This window comes from Chrysemys picta, chromosome 14, assembly GCF_011386835.1.
Source record: "Chrysemys picta bellii isolate R12L10 chromosome 14, ASM1138683v2, whole genome shotgun sequence".
Classification (NCBI taxonomy): Eukaryota; Metazoa; Chordata; order Testudines; family Emydidae; genus Chrysemys; species Chrysemys picta.
Window position 1 is genome coordinate 12,970,826 of NC_088804.1, and position 21,426 is coordinate 12,992,251.

Below are 21,426 nucleotides of genomic sequence, written 5' to 3' on the forward strand. Positions count from 1 at the left end.
AATGGCACGGTTTTTGGCCATTGTTAGTGTTATTTAAAGACTGTTTAAGATAAAATGACACCTCACACTGGTATTCTACACTGGCCATCTGGAAGCCAGCCATTTCTTTTCCCTTTGAAAAAGACTGCAGAGAATTTGGTAGCTGGTTCCAGCCTCAGTGAGGAAGAGATTAGGGAATGATAGGAAGTTGAGATGGTATTATCAGTCTCTAGCAGAGTAATTCATGGTGTTGTAAAATATTCTGTATTTAGATACTGCATATATCATGTAACCCACTTAGGCTTGGTCTAGACTACCAACTTATGTCAGTATAACTACATCACTCAGGGTGTGGAAAATCCCCTGAAGGATGCAGTTATACTGACCTAACCGCTGGTGTAGACAGCGCTATGTGACGGGAGGGCTTCTCCCGTTGTCATAGCTACAGCCTCTCAGCGAGGTGTAGTACCTATGCTCATGGGAGAAGCTCTCCCATCCGCAGAGGTAATGACTTTGCTAAGTGCTACAGCGGTGTAGCTGCAGTGCAGTAAGTGTAGACAAGCCCTTAAAGTGAACTTGTATATAGTGAAACTCCATTTGTGCTATAACAATAAGTCTCAGTTGTCCCATTTTAAGCTATACTGTTGTGGTTTGTGGTCCTGCCACAGTAGAACTTGACATGGTTAAAGCACATTTTGTTCTCGTATGGGTAGGACTGATTTTTTTTTTTTTTTTTAAACCCACTGTTCCTGCATTAGTTTCTGGCCCATCTGTTTGCACAGTGTTAACTTTTTGTAGTGTAGTCTCTGGGTAACTCAAAGCTTTTGAAAACATTATCCTGAACTAGTGTTTCAGTACACTGTGTATGCTGGAATTCCAGTTAGTGAATTTCTGCCTAGAGTGTCTGTCTTTTGTGCAGGACACTACAGTAAAGGTCCCGTTGTGTGTAATCTAAATTAATTGTAGTTGGCATGGGGTGGAGGAATTCAAATAACATTAAAGCTGTGAGGATGTCAAATGTCATTTGGAATATAAAACTAGGGAGTTGAATACAGACATGAAATACTAATTCAAGTCACCAAAGAGGAATGCAAAATCATGGGCAGAGACAATGGAGAGAGCATTGAGAGAGCCTTCAGAAACTGTGGAAATGGGATTTTCCTACAGGTTTCCAGTTTTTATTTTAAAAAGTTTCTATTTCTCCTTTTGAAGTGTAAATACTGACTCAAGGAAACAGTAGCACCAAGGCACAAAATCCCCACTTATCTTGATGGGGAGTTAAACTTTGACACTCTGCTATTAAATATTAGCATCTGTTGCTGGATGATACACCAGTTACATCCAGCAAATGTACTCACCTAGTATGGCTGAAAGTAAATTGCATATCAATCATTTGAATTATGCAGTTTTGTTGTAGCTATGTTAGTCCCAGGATATTAGAGAGACAATGTATTTGTCCATTAAAATATATTATCTCACTCACCCTGTCTCTTCAGTCATTTGAATTGACATTCCATAGGGAAATGCTGGAACAGGAATATGAGCTTTTTTTTGGTTTGGACTCTGTGAATCTCTGTTGCCCAACTCCTTAAAATCTCAATATGTGTTGTTAGATGCATGTTGCAGGTGTGAATTTTTAATGGTCTGGCTTTCCCACCTCATCTAATATGCCTAAATTGATCATTGGATGTGGAATGCTAAGCTGCATGAATAATGCAGTCTTTTCTATAAATAAAAATTATATCTCCACAAACTGCTGACAGAAGACAAATCTCTCAGTGAATTCTGCTTCCTGCTATGCTTGTCGGTATCAACCGGTTTCACCAGAGCCATATTAGCACAGGCAGGCTCTCCTTTCCAAAATCACTGCCACTTAAAATCAGAAAACTCACTTGTATGCAAGTGCAAAGTATTAAAGACCTGTGAATGGGAGACATGGAAAGATAATTGTATGCTTAGGCTGCTAGATCATGTGGTGCTTTAGATTTTGAAGACAATTTTGCATCTTACTGGTCTTACTAAAATTACAAGATTGAAGGAGACTTGAAAATTTTTCACAAACACTTGCAGTGTGGAAAAGACAGAAATTCCATATAATGTATCTTCACCTCGCCCCCCCCATCCTCTTTAGAAGATTTGCTCAGTTGTGAAAGTGTCAAGAATAGACAAACTTAAATGGAGTATGGCTCACTAACTATTTCACCTTGCTTCAGTATTGCCATAAGTTTTTAGTATTCAGTGTTATGTTGTTTTGTAGCTCCTTGCTGTGTGTTAAGATACATTACCAATTACCTTCTCTCTGTTTGAGAGGGTGGCAGGGATTTTGTTTTGCTTTTTAGGTTAGTATGAATACGGTCTGTAGTAAAGCACCGACACAGTTATGGTGCTTCAAACACCAGGTTAGACAAACATCTGTCAGGGATCGTCTGGATGATACTTAGTCCTGCCATGAGTGCAGGGGACTGGACTAGAAAACCCCTCGAGGTCCCTTCCAGTCCTATGCTTCCAGTCCTAGGATTCATGAATAATAAATATCCTACTTCCCATATTGGAGATCAGTTTACCTACTTCAGCTTCTACAACGTAACTGGGCAGTTCAGCTTTATGCAAATGTCTGTAGTTATGGCTTTTGGGGCAGTTCTGTGGCACCCTCAGTTACTTATATTGGGTGGCTGGTAATGGCAGTTGTCAATTTCTTTGGGCCCTGAAGCCAGTTGTTTAGAAAAACAATCAGGCTAGCACAAGGGGAGTGGTGTCCTTTAGCTCAAATCAATAACTTGCGTCAGTTACGTGTTTGAAGCTGATCAAAGTGGATACCACACATGTGGAAGCGTGGGCTGCCTGGCTGAAAACAGATAATTATCATAGAAGATATGAGGGTTTTTTTTACCATTTGCCGATTGTCAGTATATCTGCTATTTTACTAGCTCAGTGCAATCTTTAGAGTAGTATTTCAGTTTTCCCATTTGGTACTGACAAGCCTGTTCGGTATAATATTGCCCTTGCTATTTCTGATTGCCTTCTATTGACTAGTTTCATATAACCATTGACAGTAGCAGCATCTGCTGACATAAGAGGATGTAGAGAAGGGCTCAGTCACTGCAAATCACTGGTGCTGGTGCAAACTGTTCTCCTGCTTCATTTCTTTGTTTGCAGTATTTTTAATTGGGTAACGAAACCAACAACCCAGTGACGACTTATGTCTGAGGTGCACTTAGTAATGCTGTGATTTGGGCATCTCTTAAGCTGTACTGCTGTGCAATTCTCAAAGTATGCAATGAATGCACAATGTTTTCCCTTTACGACTAAGATTGTAACTTGGTATAGAAGAGGCTAAAGGGGGAGCGGGAAGAGGGACCAGAGCAAGAGAACAGGAGTACTTGTGGCACCTTAGAGACTAACAAATTTATTAGAGCATAAGCTTTCGTGGACTACAGCCCACTTCTTCGGATGCATATACTCTATGCATATACTATAAAGTATATGCATCCGAAGAAGTGGGCTGTAGTCCACGAAAGCTTATGCTCTAATAAATTTGTTAGTCTCTAAGGTGCCACAAGTACTCCTGTTCTTTTTGCGGATACAGACTAACATGGCTGCTACTCTGAAACCAGAGCAAGAGAGTTGAGATGCCAATCAGAGAAGAGGACGTGGAAGTGGCAAGTTGCCAGTCAGAGGGAAAGGTGTGGCCCAAGCTGATGTAAAGCGCACAAACAATGCCGGGGTGAAGGGGCTGGGACGGGGAGGAGTGCACTACTGAGCCTTAATTTAATTGTGTTACTGCTCTGAGTGAATGGGGAAGGAGAGAGAGTCAAGTAAACCAAAGGCAATTTTACTCACTATTCTGTCATTCGGAAGTTTAATTTTCCAGCCAAAGGAGGATAGACTGTCTTGCAGCTCTGAGCTTTGAAAATTTAATGGCAGCTGCTACAAGTTATTTTTTTTAATAGTATTGCAACCCCAAGCATTCAAAAATTGTGATTCAGGCACTCCAAAACATGAGATTTCTAAAATGATAATTTTTCGGTCTTTATTTGCTGGGGAGGTTGGGGGGAGGAGGCTGCAAGAAAAACACCTCAAATGCTGGGAGTTGATAACACTGTTAGGGTTGATTTGACTGTAGGCCTGAAAGCTTCAATATGCTCTATTAAACCCTTGCAATTGTAAACTTAGCTCCTGCTGCCACAGCCAGGCAGTCTAATGTGCAAATCAATCCTTGAGTTGTTATACACTGCATTTCAAACACATTCAAATGCAAACTATATGCACACAGATTTGGTTGAATTTTTAAACACCTTGAACAATATCAAGCACCTTATACTATCCTGTTTTTGGAGGGGAAAAAGGAGAGAGTATTTAAAACAAAAGCCAGAATTAGCAGAGGTAATGATGCAGGCCTTATGGCAAGTAAACAAAAGTAGTATGTTAGGGAATGAGTACAGTGCAAATTCACAGTAAGTTAGATCTCCTGGTTTCATGTCAAAGACTAAATGTTTTGTGTAATTTACACACAGCATGACAACCTTTCTAAGACATTTCTCTTGTTAGTGAGCATAAGACCTTTAAAATAAAGTATCTGCATAGACATTACAAATTTTATCCAGATTGACAAACTTAGTGGGGATACTAAAATGTGAGTGTAATGTACCAGATTGTGCTTCAGAGCATGCAAGGGCAGTTAATTTCAAATCAGAGACATTAGTATGATATCTAGAAGTCTTTTTGGATCTTTGCACATTCGGCCCAATGAATAGACACAACCTTACGTAGCACCCTCCTAGATTTAATATCTACACAATTTAAGATAAAACAGTGAACTAAGGAAGTTTCTAAGAATATTTTCATAATTTGTTTTCTGAGAGCCTGGTAACAAATAATTTGAACAGCTCTTCCAATGAGTGTTCAGCTTTTCTGAAATTTGAATTAGGGCACTTCTAATTAGGATGTCTGTGCACAAACACAGCTTCCATTAGCATCATGGGACAATAATTTCTTGCTTCTTCATACACGCCAAGGAAAAGCCAAAACATATTTTCATAGTGGGCCACGTTGATTCCGTTAGTGTTGTAGTACAATAACTATTCGCTACACAAATGATAGCTTTTTTTGTATGATGGAACAGTTATTGACTGCATCATTAATCAGCCACCTTCTGGCAGTCTAATAGAACAGAACACATGACCTCCCCTCCTGCCAACTCCCGCCCTCCCACTCTTCTCCAAACACAAATTGCAATGGCTAAAAAATTACTTGGGTTGGCTTGAGTTACAGAAGGAGCTAAGAATAAACATCAAAAATCCAGTCTAAGACTCTTTGGACTTGGTCTCCCCCTCCTGCCTCCCAAGTGTCCCCTTGAGAATTGCTCAGCCCATGCTCTAAGGCCTGTTCTTCACTAGAAGTGTGGTGTCACCTCACGTCAGCAACATGATGCAAAATCCTATTGAAAAGGCAGTTGGTAGTTTCAGCATTTGGGGAGGGGCGGAGGCAGTGCACAGAGCTGCCTAGCCAGTCCTCCGCCTAGGAGCAGCAGGGACATGTCACTCTTGCAGGGAGCCACCAGAGGTGAGCACCGCCCAGATCCGGCACCCTGAAATCCCTCCCATGCCCCAGTCCCCTGCTCCAATCCCTCTCCTACACCCCAACTCCCTCCCAGAGCCCGCGCCCCACACCCCCTCCTGCACTCCAAACCCCTCGTGGCATTCCTCCGCCTTGGAGCAGCAGGGACATGTTGCCACATTTGGGGAGTCACGCAGAGGCAGGTAGGGAGCCTGCTGACCCCACGCCAACCGGACTATAAACTGGACTTTCAATGAAGATCAGAAATGCCGGTTTATAGAGCTTTCCAGTTGGTAAAGTGCTGGAGAACACAGGTTTTACTGTATAAACCTAATATGTAAAGATATGGAAAATATATAGCACATTTCTCAAAGCTGTTTCCAAATCTTGTGGTAGTTGTAACTGGAAACACACTGAACTTTTGGGGATAAACCTGTTCTTTACTTAGATTGTAAGTTTTTTGGACAGGGGCTGGGTTCTTGTTCTTGTTTGTACAGCATCTAGCACAGCAGAGTCCAGCTCCTTGCTACGTGCTTCTAGGTACTACCACAGTACTAATAATAAAGAATATAAATATGTTCAGTTGGTAACTGCTGGAGAGGTGGGGCTGAAATGAAGAGCTTGCAGCCTGGTCCAAATTTTGTTGCCAGTCAACCAACGGTTTTGGTTTAAACCATTCTCTTGAGGTTTTTTGGAAGTACAGCATTGTAACAGTGGTGTATCTTTTTATTATAATCTATCACAGCATGATGTCATTTAAATAGCTGAAATCTATTTTCCTCCTCTGTGTTCTAAACCCTAGTTTTGAGTTACCCAGTGAATGAAAGTTGATGTATGTGTTTATTTTCAGTCACCCAGCATGGGCACCCTGATGGGAGTGTACCTTCCATGTATGCAGAATATCTTTGGGGTTATTCTCTTCCTTCGGTTGACATGGATGGTGGGAACAGCAGGAGTTCTACAGTCCTTCCTGATAGTCTTAATCTGCTGCTGTTGTGTGAGTACATGATCAAATTAAGACCTGTCTCATACCATGTGTGTACCTCTTGCAAAGCTTTTACTGTGCCCCTCTAAGGGGGTTAACTATACATGTGTGTAGGACTAAGACCAGGACTACACCAGAAACATTTGACAGCATAGTAATGTCAATTAGGGGTGTGATTTTTTTGAGGGGAGGGGGAGGTAAACATTACTATAACGGTAAAAGTCCTAACGTAGATGCAGTTATAATGGTGTACAAGTGCTTTTGCCAGTTTAACTTAGGCTAGACTTCTGTTGGTATAGCTATGTTGGTCAGGATGTGAAGAGATCTGTATCAGTGAATCGCTGCTTTACAGCTATTTTTATTTTGCTTGGGGGTGTGTGTGTGGGAATTTACAAAGTGCAGCTTTGCTGGTATACATGTGTCCACAGTAGGAACTCTTTGCCAGTATAGTATACTGGTACTCCTATGATGGTAAAGCACTTCAGATGTAGTCTTATTTCGCTCAGGGAAATGGTGTAACCTCTATTGCCAAAAGCACTTTTTTGCTGGTATAAACTGCGACTAAACTAGGAGGGTTTTCTGGGATAGCTATGCCAGCAAACCTGTTCTGGTGTAGGCCTGGCCTAAGTTAGTTGGGTAGTAAAGAGTGGTGAAGGGGGCCCTGCCATGATCTATGGGTGAATCTACCTTGTGGCTCTAAGATAAATTGTTCAATCTAAGCATTGCATGTGCAATCTAAGCAGTTAAGCAGCCACACTCTTATAGGTAGGGTTTGGAAATTCAGATCCCACAATATTGTCCAAGCAGAATTGACAGTAAATGTGTGAAGTCTTACAAAGCTCTTCTCCTTTGGCACATTTGTTACGCTGCATGTGCAAGCCACACTCATCTCCCACATGAAAGGCTGAAGAGTTTAATTGTTAAATTGTTTTTGTTGTTGTGAAATCGATGAGTTTTCTGCATTGAGAAAATGACCTTTGGAGGGTGTGACATACCAGGGTACAATCCAGACTACTGAGCAACTGTGTTCTACAACCCTACCCTGCAACCTTGGGTGCCTTACAATGCTTTGGTTGAAGCAGTTCCCACCTGGGCCACTCACAAACAGCCGTCCAGCATGCAAGCCACACCCTGCATGTCTGTGTGTAACTGCAGCTGGCCAGCCACACTTGGGTTACACTCTGGATCTCACCAGCCTTGGTTATACTTCAGGGTGACCCCAACACACCTCCAATCTTAGATTTCCCCCCAGAAATGTATGTCCTGTACTTCCCAGCCCTCTTCTGGACAATACAAATTATATAGCGTGTATTATTTCTTTAATAGAAATAATATGCACACAACTTGCCACCCCAAATGGAGTTTCCCAGACACTTAAATTTAAACACACATGATTAGATAAAACAATAAAACAGCCACAAAGAGCGAGATTTAAAGTGAGTACAAGTAATGAGGCATAAAAGTCAGAAATGGTTATAAGAAAATAAAGTTAAAATGCTACTTGTACCTAACTTAAACTATATTAGAGTCAAGCAAAGTTTCTCACCATATGCTTTTAGCTCTCTTATTGACCAAATACCCTAGGTCAGGACCGCTTCTCCCAGAATCCAGTGAATGCTTTCTTTGTCATTTTAGGTCAGGGGTGTGTGTGTGTCTGTGCATGCCTGAAGTGTACCTTGGGGTCTTTGTCCCTCCTTTTTATAGTTTCAGTCCCCTTCTTGAAAAATATTTCCACCTGTGTGCTAGGAGACAAAAAGTCTGTAGGAAAGGATTTCCCTGCTGCTTTTTCCTCACTTATTGGAGCTTCCCTTGTTTCCCTTCCTGCTTGATGACTCTGTTTACTGCTTAAATGCAAATTAATCAGAGCACACATTCCTTTGTTTGAGATACAAACTACCTTTTGCCTACCTCAGTTTGGTCCATCTATTAATAACACCATACAATAGAATCTTATAACTTCAGTGTTGCCACACAGATTTTATCAGAACAATACTGATCAACACATTGAGTTTTCAAATGATAACTTACAAGGCATACTTTGTACAAAGATTATTACAGTAGGTACTCTTGGAGGAATTCTGCATGTGCGCAGAATTCATATCCCCCGCAGATTTCTTTGCTTCCCTGCAGAAAAAAGACTTTTTGACAGGGAAGCAAAGGGAAGCTGCAAAGGCAGTTTCACACCACTCCCTAGCTGCACAGGTACATTGTTTCAGGCACCCAGAGTAGCCGGCGGAGAGGTAAATCACTGTAGGGCTGGGGACATCCCAGCCAGTGGCCCCTACCCTGAGCTGGGATCAGCTACTAGTCCCGGCTGGGCTGGAGGCAGGGAAGGATGAGATTTCCTCTTCTCCTGCAAGGAAGGGCTGGGGCTGTGTCAGACCCACCCCTAGAAACCTCCCCCAGGAATCTCAGCATCCTCCCCTGCTTCCTGCCCCATCGCTCCTTAGCTGTGGGGCGAGGGGTCACTGTAAGGGGAGCTGCTCCCCCATCCGCCCAACCCCCATATATCTGGACCTCCCATACCCAGACATCCCTGCGAACCTTCACCCCGTACACCCAGAACCCCCCTAGCCCTCCACACCCGAATCCCACCCCACTGAACCTCAACCCCTGCATCTGGAGGCCCCCATGCACCGAGACCTCCTGCCTCCAGACCCCCACCCCTGCATCCAGACCACCCCCCACTGAGCTCCCTGCACTCAAACCTCCACCCTGACGAGCCCCATCCCACTGTACCACCCTGAGTCCCCACATCCAGACCCCCACACCACTGACCCCCAAATAGCTGCACCCAGACCCTCACCTCACCAAGCCCCACTCCCCCACACCCAGACCCCTCTGCTGAACCCCAACCACTTTCACCTGGAAGCCCCTGCAGAGTCCCATTGCTCTTACACCTGGCAACCCCCACCCTCCAACGAGCCTCTGTTTGTCTAGATCCCCCCACACATAGACCCCCCCACTGAGCTGCCTGCACCCAGATTGTCCCACACAGAATCCTCTCACCCCAGACCTGGATTCCCCCACACTGAGCCCCTCCACACTTGGATCCTGCCGCAGAGGGGCAGGGGCCCCAGGGTGTTTCTGGGGCAGGCCCAGGCCTTGTGCTGTGTCAGGCTCGGGTGCAGCCTCACCACTGAGTCCGTGTCCTGGGGGTGCTGGTGTGGGGAGGCTGCAGGGTGATCTCCCACCTTCGTAAAACCAGTGGCCTGTGCTCCCTATGCCATGCCAAATAAAACTTGCAGAATTTTAAAATGTGCGCAGAATATTTAATTTTTTGTCGCAGAATGCCCTCAGGAGTAAGTAGTGTATATGGCGTGAATACAGGGGTACGTTCTGTTACCATGGGGTAGAACAGAAATGCTGTAAATTCCTACTTAAGCTTGACAACTTTTTCTGTTTTGCTTATTTTACTATACAGGGAAAGAACTGTATTTTTGAGACTTACTTATGTAAATATATCCATTGTCTTTTTCTCCACAGACTATGCTGACAGCCATATCAATGAGTGCAATAGCAACAAATGGTGTAGTTCCAGGTAATTGTAATTAGCAAATTCCTCACTTCAGTCAGAATAGCACATCTGTAATCCATTTTGACTCACATTTCCTCCCTGTAAATACAACTGTAAACATGTGCAAATCTGTATGCTAACTAGAAGATTGTGGTTTAATAAATGTAGATTTTTTTTTTGTTGCTTTCCATTGAAATTAGACGAGAAGGCAAACTAATGTCCGGACATGTCAAGTGAAGAACTGTATTGTACCTTCTCCAGAACTGCCAACCCAAAGTGTTAAAAAATCATGAGCCAGGCCCTCTCTTGCCCCCTCCCCTCCCAAACCCATCAGATTAAAAAAAAAAACCTCATGATTTTTAAGCCAAAGTACCTGTTTTTTTCTTTCTTTCTTTAAGGTACGTTTGGGCCACATTTTCAAACCTTGATCTGCTACCATAAGGGCTTGTAATTATTTTAAACGAAAGCTGAGATTCTCCCCATATCACATGCCTCCCAGATTCAGGTTTTTAAGAAACATGGTGACTTGCTAAAATCATGGGTTGGCAACACATGTTTGAAAAACATGTCCTGTATTGACATAGCCACCATTGCTATGGTCTCACTGCTATTTTTCTAAGGGTTTTTTTTCTTCAGATCCCATCAAGCTGAACTTCACAGCAGATTGAGGGACTGATTTAATGAGGAAGAAAAGTAGTTCAGTGTATACAAAATGTGAAATCCAGGAACTTAAAATGTAGCTCACTCTTCAGACTGGTGATACTAGCTAATCTTTCATTGGACACTAAACAGATTTGCACTGCATGTAACTTAGTTCATCTGTGTTGTAGCCCTTCATTTACCCAGTTTGTCTGTGCATATGACTGTTTCTCTTATCTGAAGAGGGTGAGAATATGATTTGTTTTTGAGTCTAACAAATTTGTATAGAATGGGAAATTGCAAAATAGAATAAGAATAGATTAAATACCATAAGCACCCTCAGGATTTCGGTCACTGCAAATTACTAGCACCCACCTGTGCATTTGTCCCCAAATGTAAAAGATTTAAATACATTTCTGGGGAGGAAACCTGGATTGAGCCAAGATACAAGGCTTGATTTAATATCCTGTATTTCTGCTGAATGCTGCCTAGGCAACTGAGAGCTATCTTTGTTTAGTTTGCTGTTGTGTAAACAAAGGTATTTCTGGTAAAGATCTGAAAAAAGCTGGATATGCAATTTATAACTTTGTATACATGTTCTGGATTTTTTAAAATGTCGCATTCGTAATATAAAAATATTCTGGAAAATACCACCTCCCTTTCCTGTCTTGTAGCTGGTGGCTCCTATTTCATGATCTCAAGGTCCCTAGGTCCAGAGTTCGGTGGAGCTGTGGGACTGTGCTTTTACTTGGGAACAACATTTGCAGGAGCTATGTACATACTTGGTGCCATTGAGATTTTATTGGTGAGTAGTAATGCTTATGTGGCAAGTTACATGTAGAAACTACTGCAGAATTCCTGCCTCATAGGGATCGAATTATTCTCATTTTGAAGAGGCATAGAGGATGAAGGCTTACATTTTCAAACGTGATTATTGGGTGCCACTTTTATTCTTTTCTAGAGGCCTGACTTTCAGAAAGTGCAGTGTCCATCCTCTGGAAGCCAGGGCCCTTGAAGGTGTCTCATTTTGGTATAAAAAAACAGAGACTCCCCAAATCACTATTCACATTTGAAAATGTAAGTTGAAGTGTGACTTATTTCAAGCCACCCAGTGAGTCAGTGGCATAGCTAAGGCTAGTTAATTGTATTATGGAGGTAAAACTACAAAACTGCCCATATCGATTGACTATTCTACAGGGTGAAGAACCCTAGCTCAATGTATTTTGCAAATAGAGAATTGATTTACATTGAAATAAATGTTCTGGTATGTAACGCTTATTTAAAATTGAAACATGCAATAAGTGAAAGTATATTTGAAACTCTTGTTGTCTTACTGCAGCCCTTTAGATAACTTTTTGTTTTCTATTTCAGACATACATTGCACCACAAGCAGCAATTTTTCATTCCACTGGTGCCCATGATACATCTAGTGCTACACTGAACAACATGCGAGTTTATGGAACCATATTCCTCACCTTTATGGCTGTGGTAGTTTTTGTAGGAGTGAAATATGTTAACAAATTTGCTTCTCTCTTCTTGGCCTGTGTAATAATATCCATATTGTCCATTTATGCTGGTGCTATCAAGTCCATCTTCGATCCCCCTGCATTTCCGTAAGTAATCTTGCTGGCTGGGTATGTCAACCTGCAAGTCAGAAATATCTTCAGTTGCCATTTGGAAGCACTGATTCAATGGAAGTTATTTTAAAGTTACCCAGCAAATATGGTAGCACTTACGTGCTATAAAAAATATTTACTTTATGAATGATAAATTTTATGTTGCAGTGAGCATAGTTCGATAAACCCATGAAACAAAGCTCCTTAGCCTAAAATAAACACATTGTTAACCTTTACCATCTTTAGCCAGTTCCACTAGGTTTGGGTCTTCTGCACAGATAGAGGAAGATGGATGGAAGTTGACGCTTTTCAACCGGTTCCCCCTCATACAGAAAGAGAGAACCAGATACTCTAGATACAACATAAACTTTCCTCACATGGCATCAGTTCATTTTGTGATGCAAAGTTGCTTTAGTTCTGAGCCAGAGTACAGTTGACTTAGTCCTTTTTGTTTTAAATTCAGTGCAGGCTCATGCTGTACAAGGGAATGCAGAGCACAGGCAACGGTAGCAGGGGATTATGCAGTGCAGTTAGGGTAGCTTAATCTGACAAATTATTCACTTGACAAAAGTAGCGTAATGCTAAATGAGTAGCCACAACCCTCTACAGGCCCCCTCTATGCATGTAGAGCCCAGTCTGCACCATTGCAGTGAAGAGTGGGAGTTTTACCATTGACTTCAATGGAAGTAAATAAAAACCAAAAACCAAACTCGCATACAAATGATCAGGAATAAATTAAAATACAGTGTTTCTCTCTCCCTGTAGCTTTCTCTTATTTAGTGAATGCTTCCCTCTGCTTGTCTACTCATGCTGGCATGATGTGGGGCTGGAAAGGATCTTGAGTCAAGAGGCAGGACCAAATAAACCTAGGCCATCCCCTGACAGATATTTGTCCAATCTGTTATTAAATACCTTCAGTTAGGGGGATTCCACAATCTTCGCTGGAAGCCTATTCCAGAACTAAACTATCTTTATAGTTAGAAAGTTTCTCCTAACATCTATCCTAAATCTTCCTTGTTGGAGACTGTCATTAGCACCCCCCCCCCACCCCAAGCCTTCTTTTCCCGAGATTAAACGTGACCATTTAAAAAATCATTGCCTCATAGATCATGCTTTCTAAACCTTTTATTATTTTTGTTGCTCTTCTCTGGACTCTCTCCAATTTGTTCATATCTCTTCTAAAGTATGGCACCCAAAACTGGACACAGTACCCCAGTGCCAAATAGAGTGGGACAGTTACCTCCATGTCTTACATATGACATTCCTGTTAATACAACCCAGAATTATAGTAGACTTTTTAGAAACTGTATCAGATTGTTGGCTCATTTTCAATTTGTGATCCACCAGGTCCTTCTCAGCAGTACAACTGCCTAGCCAGTTATTCCCCCTTTTGTACTTGTGTATTTGATTTTTCCTTGCTAGGTATAGTACTTCACACTTATCTTTACTGAATTTTAACTTGTTGATTTCAGACCAATTCTCCAATTTGTCAAGGTCATTTTGAATTCTAGTCCTGTCCTCCAAAGTGCTTGCAACCCTTTCCAGCTTGGTGTCATCTGCAAATTTTATAAGCATACTTTCCACTCCGTTGTCCATGTAATTAATGAATATATTGAATAGTACCGGATCCAGGACAAACCCCTGTGGGACCCTATTATATATACAGTCCCCCTTTTCTCCCCTGCCCCCCGCCAGTTTGACAATGAACCATTGGTAACTACTCTAAGTACAGTCTTTCAGTCACTCATGCATAAAAGTAGAGCAAAAATGTTGGCTAATATCTTTTTTGTCATGGATTACAGCCACACTGAAACTTCCTGAATTTCTCTTCTTTCCACTTCCAACAAACCAGCTGGAGAAACATAGCAGTGACCCCCTATTCACACTGGTGATCTAGGTTTGGTCAGCCTGTACCTCATATGGCCCCATTAGTTTATTATATGAGCACTTTACAATCTTTCAAGTATTTATCCTTAGAGCACCCCAGTGAGATAGGGAAGTGCTATTGTCCCCATTTTATAGAGAACTGATGCACAGAGCGACTAAGAGACTTGCCCAAGGACACAAAGGGAGTCTGTGGCAGAGGAGGAAATTAGACCCTGGTCTCACAAATCGAAGGCTTGTGCTCTATAATCCTTTCCCTCCATCTGTTCTGCATCCCGCTCATGGGGGAAGGGGCATTAGGTGGCACATACCCTTCAGATGCTGCTGATCTTCAGAACTGCCAGCCCCACTTGTCGGCAAAATATCCCGAGCTGCACCCTGGAAGTGGGACACTGAGGGGAAGTGGAGAGAGAAATAATTACATGTTTGTTTTAATATTCAAAATATTGAATATTAAAATACAACAATGTCAACATACACGCTCATGGTTCTGCTGCCCAGGAAAGTCTCAAATCTGGAACAAGTTGTTATGAAGGAAAACCACTTTAAAATCCCAGTGTATGAAAAGGGAAAAGCTACGCTTTCCAAATAACATCTGATGTGAGTAACCATCTTTGCTTAGTATGTGCTTCTAAATGACTCTCTCATTCCCCTTCCAGGATTTGCATGCTGGGCAACAGGACCCTGACGAGAGGTCATTTTGATGTTTGTGCCAAAACAACAATTGTGGGCAATATGACTGTGGCCACCAAGCTCTGGGAACTCTTCTGCCATAGTTCTAACTTAACCACTGATAACTGTGACAAATATTTTCTGCTCAACAACGTTACGGAGATAGCAGGTATTCCTGGAGCTGCAAGTGGCATTTTAAAAGGTATGGTACAAAACACTGTTGGATCAAAGGAAATCCTCTTGTTAAGAGGCATGCAGAGCAGTTCAGGTGGATTGAGCTGTTCTATGCTAGTAGAGAAAAAGTACTGAAGAAATCTAATTACAGTTAAGAAAACCCTTTCGAAGAAAACTGTTAGAATACTTTAAAGAGTAGATGGTGTTAATCGTTTTTCTAGATAAGAGGCTTAGTCTCAGTTCTACAAAATTGACTGAATGAGACTGATATTTGCAATAGAAACTCAACTACATTAATATTGTAGGGCGAATTAACCTGGGCATACTATATAACTCTTCAAAACCAGGCTAAAATGTCTGGGTTGGAGAGCAGTGGTAGGATGTTACATACTTCGATTTATAACATAGTAGATTCTAGCTGGAAGAAGCATAGAAGTGTGTGCATGGAGGTGATTTATCTGTGTCCTTGCTCTCCACAAACCTACTGCAAAGCTACACATATAATACTACAAAATGCTCACTCTAAACAAGAATTACAGGGAACATTTTCTGTGTGCAGGTGATGTGTATATGTTCATAAAGTTCCTATTTAACAAGGAAGATTAGCAGACATACTCACTGCTTATTCCATGCATTGTCGAAGCATTAGTTAAATGCAAATCCATGCAGTCATAATACTTCCACTTCCTAAAGAATAAAATAACTTCCACCCAGATATCTGGTCAGGGTTACCGCTTTAGGTTTTTTCAGTTACTATGTAGATGTATACTCTTTCATTTAATATACCTAATTTATGTGGCAATGCTAAACTTATGTTGCTTTGTTAGAGCAAGTCTATTTAAGTGGTACGTTAGAATGATATAACATCAGTTCATTAACTTCATAGAATCAAAAAATGTTGCATAAACCTTTCCAGGCAGTTGATTTGTGAGGTGATAATCCAAACATGTTTGTTGCGCTTGTGAAAAGTTTGCATGAAAATATGATGGAAACCTTTTCTGTTTTGGAAGTTTTGTGTGTTTAGTTTTGTAACTGCAGTAACCCACTAAGTTTCACTCCAGTCTGTTATTGCTTTGAGTAGCTCATTAAGAGTTCAGTAAGTTAGGTTTGGGTGAGCCTGTATTTACTGCTCTCCTTTTGTGGTGGTAACACCCCTTTTCTGCCCTCTTCCTGCCCCCCAGATAATCTGTGGAGCAATTATATGGAGAAAGGAGAGATACTGGAAAAAGCTGATCATCCATCAGTTGATGTATCAGGGCTGAAAAGCAACCTTCACCTTTATGTGTTTGCGGATATAGCCACTTCCTTCACAGTACTAGTTGGCATCTTCTTCCCTTCAGTGACTGGTGAATACTGGGAAAGGGGGTTGTGGGATTTTTAATTAACTTTCTTTGATCTCTTGTGGTATTTTCTTAAACTGAAATCTATGTTTAGGTATCATGGCTGGTTCAAACAGATCAGGAGACCTCAAAGATGCGCAAAAATCTATTCCCGTCGGAACAATTCTGGCTATTGTCACCACGTCACTCGTCTGTATCCTTTAAAAGTAGAATAGAATTCTAGCACGTTGTGACTCAATTGAATTTTTTTATTATTTGTGCTCCTGGTTCATTGCACTGTTTTCAGTTGATATAAATACCCCTGCAATTGTCATATGTCAGTGAAAGAACATAAACACTGGTTCAATTGAGAGTATGTAACTTCCTCCCCTCTCTATCTCTTTGCTTTCTGGCTGCTGTTACTTGCTCCTTTAAGAAAGCTGACTAGCAGTCAGTGGTATCTTGGGCTGGCAGAATGCAGAGATCCATTAAAAACACTGCCAGCTGGTAAGGTGGGGAAAGACCTTAAATACAGGAATTTCTAGATCACAGTACCTTTTTAAACAAATAGGTTTTTAATTTTGAGTAAAGGGAGGGCACTGTGTGCTGTCTAAGAATTTGAAAGCGAAATGTGTAAAAGGGAACACAAGGAGCATCAAAGTAGCCAGAGACGGCAAGATGTAGTAGCTAGGTTGTTAAATTAGAAATGGAATTGGGGTGGGGACAGAAAGTTGGAATAAAAGGAATCAGTGTAGACCAAACCACTCTAAAATTAGCTGCTGATATCCTGCTAATAAGCTCTTCTGCAAACTACATGTGAACCAGGAAATGAACCTGTCTTCTGACACTTCAGCCAAACTGCAGATCAGGACTGAGCCCTTTGTCATCAAAAGGACATTGTACTCCATGTCATACTCCTTCTGTCTTCCAGAGAGCTTCCGTGTGGTACTTCTGGAGCTGACCTTTTTTTCCCCAGAAGTTGTTGCTTGTACGTTGATGTAGTGGGACAGTCTGGTGACCAGCTGGCCTAGTGCTCAGGCCATGGCCTTACAGTTTTTGACAGAGTAGTCATTCAGAGGACGTCCCAGCCAGATTGTATGCAGCGGGCTGCTTTTACAGGGGAGCATGGAGGCAAGGTAGGGCGACCTGGGCCCACTCCACCTGATCTCCATCCAGGACCCTCGGGGTTTGTCATAGTGTCTAGATCAGTAATTGATCTCCCCAAGTTACACTTTCGCTTAGTCACTTCCTACCAGACTGGAGCTCTTCTGTTTGGGGCATGGTTGCTGGCTTACTCTACTTGGTCTGTTAACGTCCAGTTCAAAGCAGTCTCCTTTAAGGCTTTCAGCTCCCACCAGGGAGTTTTGAAATGTAAAACAAATTTTATTAAAAACATTAACCATGTCTCTTTAATCCAGTCTTTCTTAAATTTGAATTTGGAACAACAATTTAATCATATTTGTCTCTTAATTATTAAAGATTGGTACATTGGGTGGTATTAACAACTCACTGACCCGCATACCTTGAGTGATCATGATATCTGATTATACAGAAGATACCACTGCATCATAATCATTTGCACAGGGGTAAACATTGAGCTTTAATGATGTTCAATATAATTGCATTGATTGATCATGTCTAAATAAAATTACGTTCCTTAATGTACTCTACACTCCAGATTTCAGCAGTGTATTACTATTTGGAGCCTGCATAGAGGGCGTTGTACTTAGAGACAAGTAAGTAATGATGAAATATTTTACCTATAACATGGTAGGGGAGGTTGTGCCCTGCCTTTGGCCAATGAATATTTTAGTCTTTGCCTTCACCTCCACACCTGACTAAAGCTGCCTCTTAGGCATATCTGCATTCAAAATGTAAAGGATACTTTGGAAGAATGGGTTCTACATTTCCCTCTGCTCTGTGTGTCTGCTCCCTCCAAACACTAGTAGTGTAGGGTCTTCAGAAGAACATTTTATCCATTTTGCCTTGCATCACGGGTTGCTTTTTGAGTTCCAAGGGGTAGTAGGTTCAGAGATCGATTTCTTGTCATTACAGTTGACTTTCTAGAAAATCAAAAACCCGCTGATGTTATCTGAACACTGAACTTCCCCTTTGCTCCCTTGTTCTCCCTTTCTGCCTCCTTACTAGACCTGGTGAAATTTTTCCTTGCAAATAAATTATGTGATGAATTCAGCCCTTTTTTCCTCCTGAGAAACTAATTTTTGATTTCTGCAAATGTATTGACTATTTGTGAGAATTTGTCTAATAGTATAGATAGTCTTGGGCCAATGTGATCTTAGCAGATAGTTGTTAAAATGAATAGTTTGCTCTCTGTTACTCGTGGGCAGTGTGGGCACAAGTTGGAGGATAATATTTTTTATAGTTTGATTGAATGGCTGAAACTTTTTAATACAGAATGACTGCTCATTAAAATAGTGTATGATCGTGTCTGCTCACTTGTGGTCTTGCTCACATACGGGTATTTAAATGAAGGATTGCTGTTTCCCTTAAATGCTTGTGACCAAAATCCCACTTGTGAATTAAGAATAAAAAGGGGATGTGAACATGGTCAAATCCAAGCAGCCATTTATAATTAGAAACGTGTTGCCACATTTGACGATCATGTTTCTTACCCTCAGGTTCTTAACCCTGTAAATCACGTAATGATAGTTATCCTAATGCTGGACTCTACAAACAGCATTTCTGAAAGCTCCCATGAAGATCTTCTCTCAGGGGACAAGCAGGGAACTGCTTGTTAATAAAGTCTGGCATAAGGCTACAATCTGGTTGAAAAGGTCTATCATCACTGAAGCTTTTTGTATGAGTCTGAAATTGTACAACCAATTTCCATACTTAATGGTGCTTATTTCATGCTAAAAGACATAGGGCAGAAAAACGTAGGTGTCACTGGTTGTTTAAATAAACAGGAGAGCTCGGTTTCAATGTACTAAGGATGGCTTCTCACCAGATAAACAGAAACGAGTACTTGGTTAACAAGGCAATAGAAGTGTTATAACTAACTTAAGACTGAAGCGAGTTTTCAGATGGCTGTCCTTGGAAAATGGGTGCAACCTTCTTTTCAGTAGTGGTTAGCTTGCTGTAGGAGGTCGCTTGGGCTATTGATTCAGTTTTTTTCCTATATTGCAGTTTTTTGTTCAAGAAGTTGCTGGAAATTTTGGTTTAAATAAAATCTAACCTACTTCTTGTTGGCTTACATTTGAATAAGACAGACTCTGTCAAAGTGAAATATAAGACTGGCTAACCTTTCTTTATCCTACAGGTATGGCGATGCAGTGAACAAGAACTTAGTGGTGGGCACGCTTTCTTGGCCCTCACCTTGGGTCATTGTGATAGGCTCATTCTTCTCTACCTGTGGAGCAGGCTTACAGAGCCTCACTGGAGCCCCACGGCTACTGCAAGCTATAGCAAAGGACAACATTATTCCTTTCCTATGGGTTTGTAAATATTAAATAACGTTCATTGTGCTGCACGCAGCATACACGAACCCCATGGCCTAGCCAGTGGGGTAAAGTTATGTTCCTGGAGACAGGCAGAAGGAAATTGGAATATGTAGATGTAGTTGACAGATATCAGAAACCTGATCGCTGAGTTGCAGGCTGGTTATGCAGAAATCAGGCCACTAAGCTTCAAGCTCCCAGTCCCTGCTCGCAAGCCTACCAGCCCCACTACTAACCCTGCCTACACTTTGATCTGGTGCTAGGAGGAGTGGAGCAAATGTAACTGCTGAGATTCCTCCAGCCCCTCTCGCTATCGGATATTTGGACCTTGAGAGTGAGGCTGGTTTACACTGGGAGCAGGGAGGATTGATCTAATTATGCAACTTCAGCTACGTGAATAACGTAGCTGAAGTCGATGTACTTAGATCTACTTACCACGGTGTCTTCACTGTGGTAAGTCAACGGCTGACGCTGTCCCGTCAACTCCGCCTGCACCGCTCGCCCTGGTAGAGTACCAGAGTCGACGGGAGAGTGCTCGGAGTCAATTTATCGCGTCTAGACTAGACACGATAAATCGACCCCTGCTGGATCGACTGCTGCCCGTCGATCCAGCGGGTAATGGAGACAAGCCCTCAGTGGTCATCTCTCACCCTTCTTTGGTGTTTCTGCCAGAGTAGGGCCCCAGTCAGGTTTCAGATGTTGAAGCAGAAGCCATGCCTTCACTTTTTAGTTGCTGTCTACTGGTTGCAGACCACTACTGCCTCTTCTCCGACTAGCTTCTTGCTTAATCTTGTCAAAAGCAAGGGAAGGCTCTTCTTCCTAGAAACAGAAGAAAGGGAGATTGGACAAGGATTCCCCACTCTTAAACTAGATTTTAAAGTGAGGGTCTGTGTTTAAAATAAAAAAAAGGCACGTGTGGATTGAAGGGAGGATGAATATTTTTTGTATCATGAAGGAGTGTGACATCAAACTCAATGGACTAGAGAATGGGATTAGAGGCTAGCTAGACTCCTGTCCTTGTCCTTCAATGAAAGATATGAAAATTCCCCCCTGCACGCTATCTTTGACGTGGGAAATAGATTTTATTTTAGAATGTTACTGAATGTATTTATAAGCAGTGTCAAGTTAAGCTGAGTCAAGTGAGATAGTACAAATAAATAATGTTCCTTTTCTTTTTTTGTTCAGGTTTTTGGCCATGGGAAAGCAAATGGTGAACCAACATGGGCGCTTCTGCTAACAGCATTAATTGCTGAACTTGGAATTCTTATAGCTTCACTTGACATGGTGGCTCCAATTCTCTCCATGTAAGGAACAAAGTCACTGTTACGAGATAGATATGGCAGGCTTTTGAAGTCTGTTAACTTGATTACCTTTTAGAACCTCTATTTTAGATAAATACAACAGTTATTGGAACAGAAGTTCCATTATTTAAGGACTACAAATGACCTGACGTCCATCTTAATTAACATGTAAATTGTCATGCCTCTGAAATATATCATGAGTGAACATTTTTTTCTGACATAGCTGGATTGGTCTTCCCTTTAGAAAACCGTATCATGTTTGATGCTCAGCAGCTGGACAGAAGGAATTTGGTTAGAGTCATTTGTAAAGAGTCTCTGACCTTTAC

General features: G+C 41.7%; 1 protein-coding gene across 2 annotated transcripts in view; it reads left to right on the forward strand.

Moving 5' to 3' along the window:
• SLC12A4 (solute carrier family 12 member 4) overlaps positions 1-21,426 on the forward strand; it is a 76,395-nt gene that overhangs the window by 38,493 nt on the left and 16,476 nt on the right. For both annotated transcript variants that reach the window (XM_008166912.4, XM_008166914.3), the window contains exons 4-13: positions 6,386-6,532; positions 10,007-10,061; positions 11,351-11,481; positions 12,048-12,289; positions 14,836-15,050; positions 16,204-16,368; positions 16,457-16,555; positions 18,020-18,077; positions 19,622-19,796; positions 20,985-21,103. In XM_008166912.4, coding sequence (XP_008165134.1) covers positions 6,386-6,532; positions 10,007-10,061; positions 11,351-11,481; positions 12,048-12,289; positions 14,836-15,050; positions 16,204-16,368; positions 16,457-16,555; positions 18,020-18,077; positions 19,622-19,796; positions 20,985-21,103 — 1,406 coding nt within the window. The remainder of the gene's footprint in view (positions 1-6,385; positions 6,533-10,006; positions 10,062-11,350; positions 11,482-12,047; positions 12,290-14,835; positions 15,051-16,203; positions 16,369-16,456; positions 16,556-18,019; positions 18,078-19,621; positions 19,797-20,984; positions 21,104-21,426) is intronic.